Source organism: Haemorhous mexicanus, chromosome 4, assembly GCF_027477595.1.
Source record: "Haemorhous mexicanus isolate bHaeMex1 chromosome 4, bHaeMex1.pri, whole genome shotgun sequence".
Taxonomy (NCBI): domain Eukaryota; kingdom Metazoa; phylum Chordata; class Aves; order Passeriformes; family Fringillidae; genus Haemorhous; species Haemorhous mexicanus.
Genome location: NC_082344.1, coordinates 75,298,543 through 75,318,708, shown reverse-complemented (window position 1 = coordinate 75,318,708; position 20,166 = coordinate 75,298,543). Strand labels below are relative to the sequence as shown.

The 20,166-nt window shown below is 47.1% G+C and overlaps 1 protein-coding gene across 9 annotated transcripts in view; it reads left to right on the top strand.

Moving 5' to 3' along the window:
- The window catches only part of SLC4A11 (solute carrier family 4 member 11), a 100,867-nt gene that overhangs the window by 17,153 nt on the left and 63,548 nt on the right, over positions 1-20,166 (top strand). For all 9 annotated transcript variants that reach the window (XM_059845466.1, XM_059845464.1, XM_059845469.1 and 6 more), the window contains exons 2-3: positions 4,556-4,606; positions 15,490-15,633. In XM_059845466.1, the coding sequence (XP_059701449.1) occupies positions 4,573-4,606; positions 15,490-15,633 (178 nt within the window). In that variant the 5' untranslated portion in view covers positions 4,556-4,572. The remainder of the gene's footprint in view (positions 1-4,555; positions 4,607-15,489; positions 15,634-20,166) is intronic.

The window sequence follows — 20,166 nt, the reverse complement described above, 5'->3', positions numbered from 1 at the left end:
ATGGCATGGCAGGGGTTTGTTGTTAAATGTAAAAATGATAAGAATGTAAGAAATCAGGAAATGTACCCACTTCGTGTCTGGTGCTTCCCATGGCACATCAACTGTTCCATCCCAGCACCTTAAACAAGAGCAGCAACCCTGACTCTGCTGCCAGTTAAAAAATAAATGTCATATCCAGGTCTGGTGGAAGGTGTCCCTGCCCATGGCAGAGTCTTGGATGGTCTTTTAGCTCCCAGCTCAAATCATTCTGTGATTCTGTGATATTCCTCTGCCTTGGTGGCTCCTGGGGTCCCTGCTGCTGCCTCAGCTCAAAAGGTAATGGCTTAGCCATGAAATCTTCAGCTGTATCCTTGAGTCTAGAAAAAGCAGCTTTGTTTTCTCTTTTGCAGCACTTCAGCTCTTCAGCTCTGAATTCAGTGCTCGGAAAGCTCAAAAATTTTCATTTTGGGAAAGGAAAGAAGTGGTAACACCGTGTGCCTCTCCAATTTAGTCTCATCTAACAGGCATCCCTGCAGGGAATAAGGTTGGGGTGGCAGTAGGAAGTTATTTTCTGGAGTAAATTAATGTTTAGAAAAGAAGAGCACGGCTTAAATTGTCAAAAGAGAGCTGCACCATGTGCCTTTGGGCAGGCAGTGGAAGGTGGCACCTTGTTCTGCCTTTGGATAGGGAGAGCATTTGGAGAGTCTGGTTGTCCTTGGAGGGGATGGGTGAGAAAGAGTCTGGAGAGAGGCAGGACCTCTCTGAGACCTCTCAGAGGCACAGGAATGAGTTGTTGTGCTCCATCTTTGCTCCTTGGGGTAGTGCTTTCCAGCTTTGTCTCTAGAAGCATTTGTCTTGCTGAAATTTCTTTGCTTGGATTTTTTTTCTTTACTTGTTGGAGCCTTTGAAAGAAAACCTGAGTGAAAGAAGTGGCAGCATGGGATTGGAGGATCTGAGGGTGTGGAGAGGGGGAACCCCTGAGCCCCTGCACTTTGCAGGCTGGAGGGAGATTTATCCTTCATGGAAACACTTCTGCAACTTCAGGCAAAGGCTGGAGCATTATCATGTTGATACCTAATGAATTTGGAGACTTGTACTCCTGCCCAGCCTTCCCTAAGCCCAGCAATTGCATCGATCACTGTGGTGTTTCATAACTGGCCCTTGCTTGAACTCTTTTTAATTTCAGGAGTGGAGGTGAGGTGGGGAGAGGGAATGCAAGGTTGGTGTGTGTGTCAGGCAGTGGCTGCTGGAGAAGAGCAGGCTCAGCTCTGCTGTCAGCTCTGCACAGCCCGAACCCAGCACAGCAAAACGCGGCCGAGGAGCCGAGACCTTGGATGTGAAATCCTGTAAGCGCCAGGAGAGGGGAGCAGGTGGAACTGCTGATGTGTTTGTCTTTCTGGCTGCTCCTCAGCCTGCACTTCAGCAGGAGCCAGCTGGCCTTGTCCTTAGGGAGCATCCCTCAGCATGAGGAATGCTTGCTGCTGATGGGGGAATACGGGGAGAAAGGGACTGGGGCGTAAGGAGGAAGGAGATTCATTGGGCTGTCCCCGAGATCTGTCTGGTTTGTTCTGCTCAGTTCAAAACTTAGGGTTGTTCAAACTGGAAAAGAGGTGTCCTGTATTAGAGGACACGTTTCAAAACATTTCCTCCTAATTTATCCAAAGCTGGGACAGAAGGTTCTAGGGTGAACTTACTGTGGCACGTTCGTGATTAAAGGGGGCCTTTAGGAAAGGTGGGGACAGACTTTTTTTTTAGAAAAGCTTCTTGGGATAAGACAAGGGGTGATGGTTTTAAATGAAAAGAGGTTTAGATTAGACATAAGGAATAAGATTTTTGCAGGTTGCCCAGAGATTGGTTGATGCCCCTTCCCAGGAAGTGTTCAAGATCAGGCTGGATGGCTGAGCAGTGTGATCTGGTTACAGATATCCCTTCTCATGGCAGTGAAGGTGGAGCAGACCTTTAGAAATCCCTTCCAACCCAAATTTTTGTATGAAAAAATCAGGTGAATGTTGAATTCTGTAGTGCATCAGAGGTGCAGATGCTGTAGCCCCCAATTTACCCTTCTCACCTCCACTTGTGCTAATCCCTGACCTTTCAGCTGCTCCCATGGCTCCCTGCCTGTGTCTGGGCTTGTATAAACACCCATCACCTTTTACCTCCTGGGCACGCCAGGCACAGGTTCCTGATGTTAATGTGCCCCTTCCGTGGGGGATGGAAGAGCTTTTCCAAAGGCGCCAACAAGGCTGTTTGGAAGTCTGAATTGGGTTGGTGCTGTGGGACAGCATTATGTTGGGAGAAGACAAATTACAAGGGCTGGGTTTTTGCCAGGACATAGTAGGGTGAACGCCTGACTTTTTTTCTTTTTTTTTTTTTTTCCCCAAACGTGCCATTGCATCTTTAATTACAAGGTTAAGACCTCTGTTTTATGACTCATCTGAAAAAAACAGCACCTCCACCATAATTACCCGAGCATGTTGCCGGGGGGACTGTGGCTCATTAATGACTCAGAGGAGCCAGTGGCACCTAATGAAATGGCACTGCCTGCTGTAACACCCCAGCCTTGCCCTTTTCATGCCTGGCCAGAGCAGGGACCAAACCAGTCTCCCATAAAGGTGTGATGCCAACCTGGGGGATGCTGCAGCTGGAAGGAGTTTCTGAGGAAGAAATCAACCAATTCCTGATCATTAGACAGCATCAACCCACAGAAATAGCTGTGTTCAGCTGAAGAAAGAGCAGAGGGTCTCATTTTGCCCAGTGAAGGATGAACATGTTGCTTCAGGCTCCCTCAGAAGCCATTACAGGAGTGAGAAATGGATAAACCATCCTGCTGGGAATGTGGGTTCCTTGGGTAATCCGCAGCCCGCCGAGGCGTATTTTGTTTGTTTCCCTGAAATACGTAAATGCAATCATTGCACAATAAGAGCCTCTTTAAAAATTTTCCTTTGATCATTAACATGCTAATCAGTCTGGATGGATCTTCTCCTTCCCTTCCAGGTGGAGGGAAACAATTGACTGGTGTAATGGGTGCCCCTTGGCCACAGTTCGGTGCCGTTTGTTCCTCCAGCCCATTGTTCTGGGATGAACTTTGGAACATTGTGTTTCTCCCTTGGACCAGACACTGGAATTGCCCTCTGGTTTATGTGCTGGCTCTTTTTTATTTTTCTTTTTTCCATGGCCATCAGGGTATCCCTTCAGGAACTTGTCGGCCCTGGAAGGTCTGAGTGGTGACAAGTGACAGGGCTGGGAGGTGCTGCCGTCAGTGGCAAGTGACTTTGCATCCGTCATGTGCACAAGGGCTCCCAGGGGACCAGCGGGAATTGTGAGCCCTGAAAACGTGGCACACTGTACAAGGGAATAAAGAGCCTGCAATCTGGGAGCCAGAAGTGATGGGGCAGAGAAAGGGTCTTTGGGAACAGTGTCATACCTCAAAGGAAAAGCAGGAAGCCTAATCTGTAGAACAATAAGGCAGGCGAAACCTCTTTCCTTGTTGGCCCAAATTCATCCCAGGCTTGCGTAGGTAATGTTTGATTAGCCTAATGAGCTGGGGAGAGACAGAGCAAACCTATTCCTCTTTCTGATTGCTTTTTGGCTGGGGAGAAGTGTGTGAAGAGGCAGCATCGAGTCCCACTTTTCCAAGGGGCTGCTTGGGTGATTCTTGCTCAGGGCTTGAAATCAAGAGCTCTGTTATTGATGGAAAATGAGCCATGCACCTGTCCAGGGGAGCTGCTGCCTGTGCCCACGCAGGCTGAGCTGTCACATTTTGTCAGCCTTCAGAACAGCCAGGCTGGCTTTGGTCACACCTGAGAGCAGGTGCTCCTGTGCTCTGTTATCACACCAAGAGATGTTCAGTAGCTGCTTTGCCAGCAGTGAATTGCAGAACTGACTCAGTAGCAAAATCCCTGTCCCTAATGAATGCTGGGGATCCATCCCTGCTGCTGCTGTGTTGGTGGATTTGCTCTTGCTCAGCATCATTTCCCATTTGTGGCTTCCTCACCAGACCCTGTTGGTGCAGATGGTGTTGCCTGCAGGACCTCAGCTCAGGAAGTGGGCCAAGGAAGGCTGGAGGGTTCTGGGGCTTATCTTCAAGTGCCAAGCACTGTTTGGGGGATATCCTAATGATTAGGAGCAGCAGGATGGGAAGTGAATTCCCATTTTCATCAAAATTGAGTTGTTTTTTCTAAATTAAACTGGTTCTTTTTATCTGAGCACAAGGTACAACCTGGGCTTCATTGTGGCTTGTGTTTTTATAAAAACCTTTCAGATGTTTAGTTTGTATTTTTGCTGACATACTTGTTTAGGTTTGGTAAATCCCTGAAATGATCAGAGTCATCCTGATCTTTAGCCATGCTCTTTTGTGCTCCCAGCCCAGGATGTCTCAGACTTTTTTTCAAGTACTGCCTGTGGCTATAAAGGAAATTTCTGGTAAATACTATAACATCAATAAGCAAAAAGTTACATTTACCACATTCAGGAAAATCTGATGCCTGCAGTATTTTGGGACTGGCTTTGTGCTGTAGAGTGAAGACATTCAGCATCTTGATGATTCTCATATTTCATTTTTTTCTGTCTTCTCCAGAGTCTCCACCAGCAGCGATGTCAAGAAATGGATACTTCTTTGAAGAGAGTGGCAAGTATTGTTTGACTTTTTTGCACACACACCTTATTGGAGGGAGAGCTGCACTGCAGGGTTAGCTGCAAACCTGACATGGGTGATACAGAATCCATTTAGCTGAAGTGTGATGTGAAAACAGTCTGGTGTGGTGGTTGTGTAATCCAGGACTGGGAGCAGGCTCCGTGTTTTTAAATCCTGTAGATGTTTGAGATAGGCAGTAAATAATCAACTCCACATTGTCATCAGTGACTGTTCTGGGTGGCTCCTTGTTTTTCAAGTTCTTTTCTGATGTTTTCCTGTCATACAGCCTGGCAGGTGTATCTGCTTGTCTTTTTCTGGAGTGGGGATCATGCGTGGGTGTTGGATCCCTTTGGAGACATCCTGCCAAAGAGCATCAAGCAGAAGTTGGATGGCTCTGGCAGACACATCTTTTACTGCAAAGATTTTTTTTTTCTTTTCTTTGAAACAAGATTAAATGGTGGCATTTGAAAACTTGGATCATCTGCCTCAGCTTGGATCATCTGCCTCAAAGATGACTGAGATCTTGGAGGTATTGAAGTTCCATCTTCTCTGCTGATTTTGGAGAAATAGAATCATGGAATAATTTTGGTTGGAAAAGACCTTAAATACAATCTTACTCCAACCCCCTGCCCTGTGTTTTACCCCAAAACAGCATGTATTTAGAGTATTAGGGAGAGGTCTTCTGGAGAGTTCCAGCCTCTTCAGGAAGTAGTCCCAGCGGGCTTGGGGTTCCCTGCCCTTAGAAATGCTGGAAATATTCAGAGCTTCCAAATGGTGAGAAAAAAGACTAAAAATCTCTGGTTATTGAGGCCCTTAGATGCTTGTAGCTGTCACAAGGCTCATCTTTCTTGTTCCAGAGGGCCAAGCCTTAGGATGACATCTGGAAGGGGAAGTTGAATGTCTGCCAGATGTCAGCTGATCCAGCACCGCTGGTGACAGCACTTCCTTTGGCACTGGCTCTGCCTTTCTCACACAAAGAACAAATTTTGGGGAGTCAGGGGACAAAACTGGAAGCCAGTCCTCTCATCTCTAGCCAGAGGTGTTCTCTGGAGGCTGGGTTGAGTTGCAGAAGGGCAGAAAATAATGCCTGACTCAGGGAGGTTTTCTGAGGGCACGTGGGGTGTGAGGCTGGGGTAGCCCTGCTCCTTCCCTCCTTCCCACCTCGCTTGTGGGCTCTTGGGGTGTGGTTGGTGCTTTCCTGAGGACTGGGAATGGGAGAGGGTGACCCAGCTTGGGACCTGGGGAGGTGACTGAGCCCCCAGCATCTGCCTGAGAACAGTGTAAGGGCTTGGGGAGAAACGCTGCTGGTGTTGGAGGCAGGACAGGCCCCTGCTTCTTCCCAAACCCTTCTGCCACAGCCCAGCTGTCTGTCCTGACATCTTAGGTGGCTCCACACGTCCCCTTCCAGGAGTCAGTCTTGCCTTCCTCAAACTATCCCCACAAACAACAGAAAAACCCCCAAAATTAGATCTCTGAATGTTTTTTTTGTTGTTGTGGTGTCTTCTGAGAGAGGCTTCTTCTTTTGTGGACTTGGTGCCATGGCAATGGGCATTTCTGCCCTGTGTTTGTGGTGTTACTCATCTTCCTCCTTTGTCTTAAGGAGGCAGCACCTTGGAGCTGCCTCTGAGGGCTTTGAGAAGCTCTGTGGTGCTTTCCTGTTGTGCTTCTGTGGTTTGGGGAAGGAGGGGACGTTGCTCACGAGTTCCTCCTTGGCCCTTGTCGTGTCGTGTTATTTGTGATTGGAAATTCACTGGATTTCTTGGTTATTTCGCTCTCAGAGCTGCTGTCACTCTTACTCCTCATTACAAAGTGACCTTTTGGAAGAGTTCAGCTGCTGTGGAGTGATGAGTCACCTTCTGCTGCTTGATTGAACCGAGGCCTGGGAGTGTGTGGACAGCACATCCCCGAGTGTGCCGGTGTGAGCGCTCCCACCCCGCTGCGCTGCTTTGGTGATCTCTCTGCAGGAGTTCTGTGCCCTCAGATTCTCAAAGCCTTCACCCCAAAACGTCATCAGGGCTTGGAGGAAACCACAGATAAAGATGTTACCTTTTCACAGGGTTTCAAAACAGCTTGTTTTGAAATGGAGCTATGAAATCACCGAGCTGCTTGTGGGGTTCTGCCAGGCAGGAGATGCTCTTGCCCCACCTCTGAAGCAATACAAATCCCCAGTCCCCCTAAAGAGGGCAAAGAAAAAAAAGAAACCTCTTTAATTCTGTTTTTTGGACACTTTCCTCCCTTTTCTCAGCAGGGCAACATCTTTTGATATTCTTGTTCTGTGTAGAGTGGAGCTTTTTCCTTATCTCCTCCTGGGATCTTGCATATACATATGGTTTTCTGTATTCTTAGTAATTAGGATGTTTTTGTTTCTGAGCATATCTGAGGCTCTCTTCGAAGCCTGGGTTTGTCTTTTGCCAGCTAACTTTTCTTTACCCTTCTTGTGTTCTCAGCAATGTTCAAATTTAAAAGTTGAAACCTTGTTTTCAGTTGAAAGGACTGTAGTGAGCGTGATCTTGGCTGCAGCACCAAAGCAGAGCTTTGGAAGATCCTCCTGGATGTTGACATCCATAAAAACTTCAAGTGTTTAGTAATTTGTAGCTCTGGTAATTACTGAGGAGCTGGGGAAAGCCCTGGAAAGATTTTCTAGTGAATTAATATGTGACTATTTGGGAAATTCAGAGGTTGTTATGGTCCCAGCCATCTCCCAACCTAACTAGCTAAAGATCTGGAAAGTTCATCAAGGAAATCAGCTTTCAGTTCAAGTTCTCCCTGATTTCTGGAAGAACTTGAAAGCCAATTTTGTGGCTTTTAATGCCTTGCATGAGGTAAATACTTACAATGTAGCTGGGAAAAAAAATCTGGTGAGGAGTTTGTTCTGTACAGACAATATAAAGAGGAAAAGAAGGAAATAAATTTGTGCCTGCCCAGTTGGACATTTGTGATTGAGGGTGGTGGCAGCAGATTTGATGGCATCAGATGGCCATGGTCTGTTTTCAGCCCATGTGTTTTGTCAGTTTTAACAGCTGTCCTGTGCCATCTTGCTGATGAAAAGCCATCTTTTTACTCATTTTTTTGAGTCTCTGGAAAAAGCCTCTTGCACAAACAAACCTGGTGGTAATTGGTGTCCCCCTCCCTGCATGTTAAAGTCACTTAAATCTTCTGTAAGGTTGTTTTGACAAATGAGTTTTCTTTCTGGTGAATGTAAGTGAGTAATGAGATGATTGTGCAGCCCCAATCCAAACCTGGGCATAATTGGAGTCCTGATAAAATGCAGCTCAGCAATCAGGGCTCAGAATGAACTCATCAAGCCCCCCATTGTCTCTTGTGAGCATCCTGCACCCTCCTCGTGGAGGTGGAGCTCTAAAAGCACTGGAATTACCTGCAGGTGATTAAATTCTGCCCAAATTGTGAGGAGGTTTTTAACTGAGCCAAAAACTTTCCCTGATAAGACAAAAACCCAGAAGTTTTCTGGTTCCTCTTGCAAAATCTGAGGGAAGGAATCCCTGTGCAGTGATGGGGATATCTGAATTGTTGCATTGTTTAAAAGCTGGCTCAACAGATCCTGCAGCATAAATTTATTTTTTTTTTCTGGTCTCCCAGAGCAAATCCCTCACTGCTTGGACTCCTCTGACTTATTAATTGGTTTTGCTGGCACAATAAATCACAGTTGTGTTGAAGGGCCCCAAGGCCCCAGTCTGGCTTGGGATGTTTGGATATATTTTATCTGCTTGTTTTTGTTTTTCAGTTTGCAGTTCAGCTTGGTATGTGTTCTGGGGGAGTTTTCTTTCTTTTTTTTCTTTTTTAAATTTTTTTGATATATTTGACTGTATCTATCTTGAAATTGTTTGCTTCAGTAGGAGATTAATTTAAATGTTTTTGTGAAACAAGTCCTTTTCACAGTGGGTTTTTTCCCATGAGATGCCCAGTTTGCCAGCAGGAGATGAACTGCTGCTACCTGTGGGAGAGCACCAGGAGGTGGCTCACAGGTTCCTTGCCCATTTTATAATAAATAAATAAAATTTATTTTAATAAAATAGTAAAAGGAGCAGGAACACCCCTGATTTCTGAGGGTTCTGCTGCAGCACTGAAACTCCACATGCTCCTGTGTTCTGTAAAAACAAAACAAAAAACCCCCACAACACTCCACTGAATTACTTGGATTATTCACAACATTTCCTAGAAATCTGGCTGCAAAATACAATACTGGAATTAATTCAAAAGTGCCTGGGTGTTGTTTGTTTTGGGGTTTTTTTTTGTTTTGTTTTGGAGGGGTTTTTTGTTGTTTTTTTTTTTTGCAGCAGCAGATCAGCTCTTGGAGTTCTGTTATGAATTATCACTGAAGTGGCAGGGGAAGCTTGATGTTTTCATCTGGCTCTTCATGACAAAAGGCTGGAGTGGGGTTGGGAAGATGCAGCTGAGGTTGTGGTCAGCCAGTGGTGCAGGGGTGTGGGAGAGCTCTGCTCTTGGTGACTCACCTGCTCTGCACTTTTTACCTCTGGTTTGGAGTTTGTTTTTTTTTTGCTTTTCCAAGAGGAGATTGTGGTTTAATCTGTGCTCTTGAGTTTAGGTAATGGATTGACATCATCCTAGCAGGTGGTCATTGCTCCAGAAAATCTGTATTTTATAGGGAGTGCTGGAGAGCCAAAAAGCTTCACCCAACACTTCCCTGGCTCTCAAGGTAGCTGTGGAAGGTCTGGCATTGGGGGACACATCTCTAAATCCTGTTTACATGATCTGAAGATCTGCCTGTGCCAACCCAAATTATTTGGCTTAAACCCAGAGTGATTTATTTGAGTTGGGACCCTAAAGACCATCTCTTCCACCCCTGCCATGGGCTGAGTCACCTTCCACTTGACCAGGGTGCTCCAACTCTGTCCAGCCTGGCCTTGGACGCTTCCAGGGATGAGGCAACCACAACTTCTCTGTGAATCTTAATCAAAGAGTTTTTCTAACCAAGGTATAAGCTCTGGGTCTTCCTGACTGATGAATTTTCAGCAGCAAACCCTCAGCAGTCCAACCATGAGGTCTGGGGACACCCCCAGCCCTCCAGTTGTCCCTGTGGCTGCCAGAGGTAAATAAATCTCCTGTGAGCCTTGCCAGGGACTCTCTCAGCTGTGAACCAGAGAAGAAGCTCAAAATCCCAGCAAGCATCCAGATTTATTTAATCATTGTGGCTCACAGTTTTAGCAGGGTGGGAGACAGCTTTGGGTGCTGCTGGCTGGCTGCAGCCTTGCAGTTGTTCTTGTCTCTGAAATGCAATAATTTGTTAGGAAGAAAGAGGTTTTTTATGACTCTTGTCATTCAAAACAAACCCCAAACTTTGCAGTTTAACCTCAGCATGGATGTGTGAGATTTAGGTGTGTATTTACCTAAAAATGTGGTTATAGCAATGTAATTGCTGTCATTTTATCTGGGAAAAAAGAGAATTATTTTGGTAAGTAGGTGATTGTGCTGGAATCAGCCTGTGAGATGTGCCCACAAACTTGCTTTGGTTCATGTGGGAGTAGGGTGCTGTTTAAACCCTTTTTTCTGGAATGTTCTGGAGACTGGAGAACTGAAAACACTTGCACAAAGCTCTTCCAGATCTCTCCTGAATCCTCCAGTTGCTCTCTCCCTGCCTGAGTTGACTGACTGGAAGGTTCCCTCACCTATGGAGGCCCCAGGAATCTCTGGTTTCTGTGCAGAGTGGAAAGGTCAGTTTGGAGGTGGATGCTCCATTATTAATTGAGTTTCCTTTTGCACCCAAAGTTGGGGATTTGGGCGTTTTCCAAGTGGTGCAATGAATTGGAGCCTGCAGGGAGCAAAGCAAACCCTCTGAGAGCTCAGGTTAATTAAAACTTCATGCCTTTCTTGAAAATCACTGTCTAATTTGGCTAGAGCAAGTTAAAAATCCACAAGGAGAAAAATTAGGTGAAGATGACTTTTTTTTGACTCAATGCCAGCATTATCAAGTGAGTTTTTAGCCTTAAATCTCTCTGGAGTTCCTTAATACTGTATTACAGCCAGGCACTGGGGTGCTCCAAAGCACCAGGCTGGATTTTAGGGTAATGCCCATGTCCCAGCTGATGCTCCTTTACCTTTAAAACTATTGAATATACATGATTATCATTGATTCCTTTGACCTTCTGTACTTGACCTGTAATTCCTCTGAGAAAATGGATGCAAAAATGGTTCTCCAAAACAATTTGCTGCCTTCTCTGCCTAAAAACTCACTTGAGGAATCTGAAATGGCTTTTAAGGTGACAGGCTGATAGTGTTGGATTGCCAATCATAGCTCAAAAAGCCTCTTTTAATGTAGTTCGAGGTTCCTGGCTTTCTGGGGAGAGTTTTTTGGGAGGTAACTGCCACTTGTGAAGAGGAGATGCAATTCCATGATTCTGGAAGCCTGGGCTTGGATTTGACAGAGGGAATAAGCACTGCTGTAGATGAGAACAGTTTTGCCAGGCTTGGAGAAGAGATTGCCTTGGAAATTGAGGATAAAAATCAGTTGCTTCCAGAAAACTGCTCTGAGTTAGTGGCTTGTGCCTGCAGATGTTGGTTAAAGCTCCACAAATGGCTTTGTCACCTGGGAGGTTGTGCAGGGGTTGTGGCTGGAATAATTCCCATCACCTGGGGTGTGAGAGGATGTTTTTAGTAATAAAGCTGCTTTTCTCCCAGGAAATTGAGCTTGATTAAGGTTTTTGGCTTTCCTGGAGAACTCTGCAGCCCTTGGGCTGGGAGTGCTGCTCCCGCTTCAGCTTTTCCAGGGAATATTTCTGTTGTGGCTGAGGCTGATCTTCCTGCTCACCATGACTCTGCTGATTTTATTGCCCCAGGTGCAGCTGCCAGGTGCCACCAGAGCAGCAGTGGGACGCTCAGTGCCACCTCTGATGACAGCAGCTGCAGTCACTGCTGCTCCCTACAGAGCCCTGGGCACTAAAACTCAGCTCCAAAGCAAAATAGCTGCAGGGCAGGCACCTTGTCAGAGCTGGGAGAGGGCTGAGAGCAGCAGGAGCTGGGAGGTGAAATGGAGCTGGGAATGTGAGGAAAGAGAGAAGGAATGGGGATGGAATCATAGAATCCTGGAATGGTCTGGGTTGGAAGGGACCTTAAAGATCATCCATCACCCTCTTGCCATGGGCAGGAACAGCTTCCATCAGACCAGGTTCCTCCAAGCCTGATCTTGGGTGGATGTTGGGATATTAGAGCATGGCAGGTCTGGGATGAACTCCAGAGGAAGGGCTGATGCTTTGGAGCGGAATCAGCAGAGAAATCCTAATTATCCCTTTTTTTTACTTCCCAGCACCTGCATAAAATTGAGTTTATTTTCTAGTTATTCTGGTTTATTTTCCTGTTGCATAGTAAGGGCTGAGGGAAGCCCTTGAGGTAAAGGAGGCTTTAAGGTGAAAGCATCTGCTGCTTCTGGCTGCAGAGGGTGAGGAGGGGGTTTTGTTCCTGCAGCACTGAAGGATGCTGCTTGCTCTCCTTGGTCTTGTGCACTTCCCACATTTTTCCATTTCTTTGCCATGAGATGAGTCCTGCAGGGTGAACTGAGGGGGATTATCCTGAACACAGTGTGTTCTTCATGGTGCAGGAGGGCTGCACTGGTCTGGGCCAGCTTTAACTGTATTCCAGCTCCTCCTCAGCCAAACCTCTTTTCTCTCTTTTCTCTCTTTTCTCTCTTTTCTCTCTTTTCTCTCTTTTCTCTCTTTTCTCTCTTTTCTCTCTTTTCTCTCTTTTCTCTCTTTTCTCTCTTTTCTCTCTTTCCTCTCTTTCCTCTCTTTCCTCTCTTTCCTCTCTTTCCTCTCTCCCCTCTCTTTCCTCTCTCCCCTCTCTCCCCTCTCTCCCCTCTCTCCCCTCTCTCCCCTCTCTCCCCTCTCTCCCCTCTCTCCCCTCTCTCCCCTCTCTCTCCTCTCTCCCCTCTCTCCCCTCTCTTTTCTCTTTTAGACCATGTTTTGGGCTGAAGTGGCACTTTCTGTGCTCAGAGCTCCAACTGGCCCTGTCACATAGCTCTGAGCACTTCAGCAAACGCTGCCCTCATCTGAAGGTGCCAACTTGCTGAGATAAAGATTGGGGGAGCACCAGTTTGGAGATCTTAAACTCTTCCCCCAGGAAACCTGATGCCAATGAAAAGGTGTTTAACTTTGCCCTGTCTCTGAAGCAGCTGCTCCTGACAAAGCCTGGAAGTGTTTCTGGGACTTCCATATGGAAGCTTGGTTGATACTTGCACAAATTCTGCAACAGCCACATCAGATCCTGCTCTGAACTTCTGCAGAACACCCATCAGACTTCCAGAGGAGCTGAACAGCTTCTGCTGTCGCTCGTGGCATCTGCTGCCCTTCAAGCAGAGGGGGTGGCACTCGGGGAGCATCAGGGAATGGGCAGGGAAGCAGCTGCCAGGGCTGGAGGCAGGGTTGCAGCTCAGAGGGAAGGTGCATCTGCTACACACAGAGCCTGTGTCACCTCGAGGTCACCCCACATTTGACAGGCGTGACTTGCTCATGGTTTCAAACTCCTGGCAGATGAAATAGGCTGAAGGATTCCAAACAGGAGTGGTCTGAGGCCTGGAGGTGGTTCAGTGACAGAGCAGACACCTGTCTGGGAGTGCAGTTCCTGTCCAGCCCAGGTTGGGGATTATTTGCAGGCTGAGTGTTTTGTCCGTGCCTTGCCCAAGGGACACAAGGCTCGGCTGCCTTTTGTTCTGCTCTTTCCTCCCCTAAAGAGGGAGGAACAGAGGATGCTTCCCTTGCCAGAGTCCTGGCTGACCTCTGCCCAACCCTCTGATCCTACTCCACCCTTGCCCTTCTTCCAGCTCCTGGGCTGCTTCTGTCCTGTCTCCAGCCCTCTCTGCTTTCCACCGCTGCCACTCTCTTATCAAACCAGTTTTAGTGGCTGGGGAAGGGAATAAATCATTGTCCCTGCTTGGCTTTTCCCAGTTTACCCATCTAATTCCTTTAGGACAGGGAGGAAAAGCTCAGCCATGTTGTCAGAGCTGGGTGCTCAAACCATCCTTATGTGTCTCCCATCTGACCCAGTGAGTGGGAAGGCTGGAGATGAAGCTCAGAACTTCCCTGAAGCTGCAATTCTGGATGTGGTTGAGGTGGAAAGAGCCTTCCCCAGGCTGATTTTTTTTTTTCCTCTGGATGTGGTTGAGATGGAAGGAGCCTTCCCCAGGCTGAGTTTTTTTCCTTTGCAGGGCTGCCCAAACTCCTGGCACTGAGGGGAATGTCAGCATTGTGGGTGCTCAGCTTTGAGGAGAGATTATGATGTCCATCACGCATTTTGGAGGAGCCACACTCCAACTTTGGGACTTAGTTTGGGATTGAGATGCTTGTGTGGGGCTTTGTAGTACTTCTGATGGCAGCAGGCACCTTGTCTGGCTGTTGTTCATCCCTGCCACATCTGCCAGCAGAGATTCCATAGCTGGTGGTGCCCTCAGCATTCAGGTGTTTCCTGTACTTTCCTCACTTCACTTTTTTCTGTCTGGACGAGTTTCCATCGTGCAGGGATGCAAACACCCCAAGCTCTGCCAGCAGCAGAGGGTGATATCCTCAGTGTGCTTTGCTGGATGGGGACAGCAGCACCCTGGATGCTTTTTGAAGCCTTCAGAACACTTCTGACAGGGTTTATTCATATAAATTCCTGTCAAGCTCTAAGGTGAAGGAGGCAGAGATCAGGAGCGGGGTTAATCTGAGGGGCTTTATCAGGTTTCCCACATCTTTGGTAAGCAGTTTAGGAGACATCTGGAGGCTTGAAGCTCCTGCAGCCTCTCTGCACCCTCTGAGGCCTCTGGGGTGATGCTGAGCTCCATCAGCTCGTGGCAGGAAATGCTGCAGCCCCTGTCCTGTGTCACTGAGTTCCTGTTTGTGGCCTCACTCCTCTGGGTTTGTGTTTTGTGGTGGAGAACTGTTGGCTCGATCCCTCAGAGGCAGCATGTGCTGCTTTCAGCTGCTGCCTCCACATTTGCTTATACGAGGCTTTAAAAAAAGCCATCAATATTTTAGTTTCCATTCAAGCCTCTGCCTTGAAGCTCCCCCTTTTCATTTCACTGTAGTGCCTAGAGCCAGCTAATGAAATATCTCCCTCCTGCTTCAAATTAGGCATAAAAGACTTGTTAGAAGATGAGGAGAAGCTGCTGAATAATCCTGGTAATGTAAAAATCGACATTCTATAATGTCCCTAATTCTCCTAATTAAACATGATACATGAGTGTGCTACAAGAGTCCTCCAGCTGCTCCCTAATGAGATGTTGCAGGGACCACTTTGCTGTTGGATGAGGCTGGGTTAAACTCTAATTAAAGCCTTGCAAAAGGCTAAGGAGTTGTCTGGTGTAATTAAGAAACTTGTCTCGCATTCTCAGTGCTGCCACCCCCAATGACCTACTCCTCTGCCCCGTGGGGAACTGTGGGTCTCTCTGTCCATATCAGGTGTCTCCTTGGAAACTTCTTTTATTTTTTTTTTTTGTTTTTAATTTTTCCACCTGCAGTTTCAAATTGCCGCGTCGCAAAGCAGCGGCGCGGCCTTGGCTCGGTCGAGGTGTCGGCTTCGGGGTGGGCTGGGGCGCAACTCTTGCTTTTGGTGCTGTTTTTATGCAGCATTTTCATCCTGTGGTGGCTTTTACCTGAAGGGGAGCGAGGTTTTGTGGCCGTGCCTTGCTGCCCGCGCCGTTGGCATGAGGGAAAAGCCGCCGAGGCCACCCCAAAACATGCTGGGCGCCATTCCTTGAACGCCGCAGGCCTCGCAGGGCCTCAGAGCGGCGCCTCACAAGGCCCCGGCGATGGCCGAGAACACCTCAGCCCTGGACTCGGACTCGGAGTCCACAGACACCTCCTCGGTGCCTACAACAACCACAACGGGCCAGGAGAGCCTGCCCTCTCACGGCACCCCCATCTCCTTGTCAGGGTACCTCAAGTGCGACACGGACGACGCAAAGGAGGAAGCGGCGAGCGAGGAGCTCTTCGACGGCGTCAACTCCACCATCGTGTCCGGGGACAGCATCCGCTTCTTCGTCAACGTCAACCTCGAGGGCGCTCCCAGCGCCACCGGTGAGTGGCCCCAAAAATACAGGGATGGCAAAGGGGGGTGGTCCTGGTGGTGGGATTTCATGGGATCGCAGCGGGTTGGGTTGGAAGGGAGTTTAAATGTGATTTCTTTAAGGGTAGGGACACCGTTCTCTAGGCCAGGTTGCTCCAGGCCCTGTCTAACCAACCCATCCTTGAACCTCTGCTTCAGGCACAGTGTTTTAATATCCTCAGTGCTGATAAATGATGAGGGAGGAAAATAGCCAAGCCCTTCACCAAAAACTTCTGTCATTTTGTTTCATTTCATAGGCGATTTTGTACTTTTTTTCTTCTGCACAAAGTCAAACAAAATCCCATTGCCTTAATTTCCCATAAAAACCAGTGCTGATGCTTTGTGAATCCTTTGAAAAGTAAAGCTGGAAGAGGAAGAGAATACAGAGTTAAACTGAGATCCAAGCCAGGTCTGAGAAACAGAGGTTTTAGGAGAAGACAGAAATCAAGTCATACAGCTAAAGAGGTTTTTTGTGTCTGGTAGCTGTGACAATCTTGCTTAGCTGTAGCAACCATTTTATTTTTCTAGAAAATGTTTTCAATTTTAGTAAGATAAGTAGTTCTGAATTAGACAAAACTTAACCTTCTTTATTCCCTGGAAGTGTTCAAGGCCAGGTTGGATGGGGCTTGGAGCAACCTGGTCTGGTGGAAGGTGTCCCTGCCCATAGAAAGGGGGTGAAACTGGATTATCTTTAAGGTCCTTTCCCACCCAATTTGTGAAAGTTGGATTTTGTGGGATGTGCCTGGGAAAATGCAGCTCTGGGACACAGAGCAGCCTGGACTTGTCCCAGCAACTGGAGCCTGCCTGTTTGGACACTGACTATTTTAGAGGATAAATGAACAGGCTCTGGATTATTCTTGGTGTCACAGTGTCAGAGAGTCCTTTAAGTTTGCTAGAAGTTATTTTTACATGCAAATCCCAGTTGATGTGCAGTGAGCAGTTACTGGGAATGGTGATGCAGACTGGGCACAGCCTGGACCCCTGTTTGACTATCTTGGAGTCTCCTTTTTGACTCTGAGCAATGACTTGAACTTAGGAATAATATCCAGCAATTTCCAAGCCTGCAATTTTACAAATGCCATCTTAATTGAAAGATTTAAGGGAGCTGTGCTCTGCTATGACAAGTCAGGACTTAATGCCGTGGGGTGCATTGTTTGGGGATGAGGAATGCAAGTGCTGTGGATTCTTCTGCATCTGAAGAAGTTCACTTTCCTTGTGTGTCCTCCTGGGCTTTTTTTGTTTTCTCTTCCATTCAAAACAGGACAAAAAAGGCTTCCTTATTTCCCTGAAGCACTGCTGTTTGTGCTGGTGCTATTAGTTGTATCTTTTTTTTTTTTTTTTTTTTTTTTTTTTTTTTTTTTTTTTTTTTTTAGCTGAGATTATTAGAATTTTAAAGGGAAAATGGATTTCTGGTGTGCTGGGGTCCTGTTTCAAGTGGAAGGCTGGAGACTTTTAAAATGAGCTTCAGACAGAGCAAAAGCCCAAACTTTCAATAAGGGCATATATGAAAAAAGAGATTTTTTTTTCCCCTCTTTACAACATCAAAGTGATCCAGGTAGCCAAAATCCAACTTTTTCACTGTTTTGCAAAGCATTCATCAGAGTCCAGGTGCTGGAGTCATCTGGGCTATCAGTTCTTTTACAGAGATGGTTTTACTGGAGTTCCTTCCAGGCTGGATTTATACACATCAAATCAGTCTGTGGGTGCCCAGGGCACAGCTGATCCTCCTGGAGAGGTGGCTAAGGGTGGCTGAGATGAGCCCCTTAAGCCCAAGAAAAATACCCTGAACTTCTGAAAAAAATACCCAGTTCCCAAACTGAAGTTTAATTATGCCAGAGCCAGGGTCTGTCTGGGAGTGAATTGTTCCCTGCACAGAAATTCACTTCCATCACTGCCACTCTTTGGAAGCTTTGGGAGGTTTGCTTTTATACTCAGCTTTTAATTTCCTAGAACAGAGCTGGAGCTGAACCTTTGTATGGTTTGTCCAAGCTGGAAAGGAGGGGGAAATAAAAGTGGGGTTTCTCCAGGCAGTGCCAGAAGCCCCAAAACCTCATTTCCTGCCCCTGGGGAGCTGGTGCACCAGGATCCTACAAAATCCTCTGCTGCTCTGAAAACACAGAGGAAAACCAAGCATGGGAGTGGAATCTTTGCATCCTCATCTAATTTTCCTGTGTTCTCCAAGCTGGGTGAAATGCTTGAGTCAAAATGTGCTCTCTTGGCTGAATGTGGTGCCCAAACTCTCTCCTGCAGGAGACTTTTTTGAGTCAGCTGCTGTGAGGTTGCTGCCCACCTTAATAAAGGGCTAAAAGATCCAAAATTCCCATTTAGGGAGGGGATGAGTTGGAACCCTGGGATGCAGGTGCTGGCAGGCAGTGAAGGTGGAATTACAGATGCAGTGACAGCTCTGCATCATCCTGTTGAGCTGTTCCTCTCTGTGTGATGTGTGTGCAGCTCTCCATGAGCATAATTGGATGCTCTCCACTGCAATTCTGTTTTTAAAAGATCACTGTGTGGGATTAAGCTTTGAGCCAACAAAACACAGCAGGACCCACAAAACTCCAAGAAATGACCATTGACATAAAATATTGGGCTTTGTGCACAGGTGTGTGTAAAACAGGATGGCTTGAGGAAATCTGGGGTTCAAGGCATGGCCTGTCTAATTTTTAATTAATACTGGCTGCCTTTGCAGGGAGTACTGAGCCCAAAGCAATGCAGATACCTGAGCACTGAAGTGCTCCTCAGTGGTGACATTTGGGTCATTTCTCCCGGGTGTTTCAGTGCTTCCTTTTGTTAACTGATGGAAGGTTTTTATAATTCTCTTCTGCTTTTCATCCTTGTAACTTGGATTTTGGTGGTAACATTTATTTTCAGCAAATGTTCGTAGCTCTAACAGGAAGGTGGGTGTTTATCTGAAGCTGGAGGTTTTTGAACCTGGGATCTGCATTTTTGGGGGAAGATCAGGGTGGTTTCTAGGCTGAGGCTTTTTCTGAAGTCACAATAAATGTTTGCAAGTAAAATCACAGAGTTGTTTGGGTGGGAAGTGACCTTTAAAGGTCATCTAGTCCAACCCCCTTGCAGTAAGCAGGAATGTTTTCCCCTACACCAGTTTGCTTCAAGCCCCATCCAACCTGGCCTTGAACACTTCCAGAGATCCAGGGGCAGCCACAGCTTCTCTGGGCATCAGGGCCTCACCACCCTCATTGTAAATAATTTCTTTTTCAAGTCTAATCTAAATGTCCTCTCTGTCAGTGAGAAGCCATTTCCGTGTTGTCCTGGCACTCCAGACTTTTGTCCAGGAAAGCTTTATCTGCAGCACACCTGGAATTAAATCCCTGCAAGTAAATACAGCATTTTGGTTTAGGCTGGGCCTTAAATTTAATGGACAGGTCATGCAAGTGAGTCTTGGGAATATGTGGGGGCACATCCTTGCCATCAGTCATAACGTCCTTACCTCCTTGGCAGCTCCCTTAAATCAGCCAGGCACATATTTTCATCATTTGGATCTTGGGGTTTTTTTTTTTCAGTTTTAGGTTTTAAAACAATCATTTGAATCTTGTTCTTGTGGTTTGGGCTTTTAAAGCAGTTCTTTATGTGTTGTTTTTGTAGTTTGAGGCTCTGAAACTATTCAACCTCTCCTTACCCACATTGCAAGAAGGTTAGCACAGTATTTCCTTAAATTTAGGCGCAATTTTTCAAGGATTTGTGGAGCTGTAGCTGCCTCACTTACCCCACTTGCAACTGATGCTCAGACTGGAGATTTTAGAGGTGCCTCCAACAGTTTTGGGGAGAACAAGACAAACTCCTGCCAGCAGGGAGAATCCAATTGGAAAGCAGGATGTGGCTCTGCCGGGGTGTGGGGGGGAAGCAGCGGAACACCAATTACGCTTCAGGAGAAATTAAAGGCCGTTCCACCCTGCTCCAACTGATCATTCCTAGATACAGAGACTCAACAGTTTCCTGTATCCCGCTCCAGAGGCACACACGTGCACGCCCGCCGCCACAAAACACGGCATCCAAGTCCTGGCCCAGCCCCTGCCCAGATGACTTTTTTTCTTCAAGGGGACAAGGAGAAAAGCTGGATGCTGGCGCCAAGGATATTCCAGGGAGAGTAACGTCCAGAGACAAGTGGTCTGGGCTTGAATGGGTATCACTCTGCACACAATAGTCACATTTCCTCACATTAATACCAAGGTCCTTTTTATGTCTCGAGGCACAATGCTGACCCACGCGTTCCATCTGATAACTCCTGTTTTAGCAGTTTGATGTCAGAGTGGGATGTTGGGCTCCTGAGGCTTCCTACCCTCTAATGGAAAGTGGATATAGCGATTGTGTGCCGGGGAGGGGACGGCCTCCCTCCGAATTTCCTGACCAGGGTGTTTTCAAAGAGCTGCTTAGGAAGCTGAGGGAGGTGTGGGGGGAGCGCGGGTGCCTCTGCACGGAGGCAGCAGCCTCCCTTCTCCGTGCTTCACCTTGGTGCTTTGGAGCAGCTAAATCCCCCCTGTGGG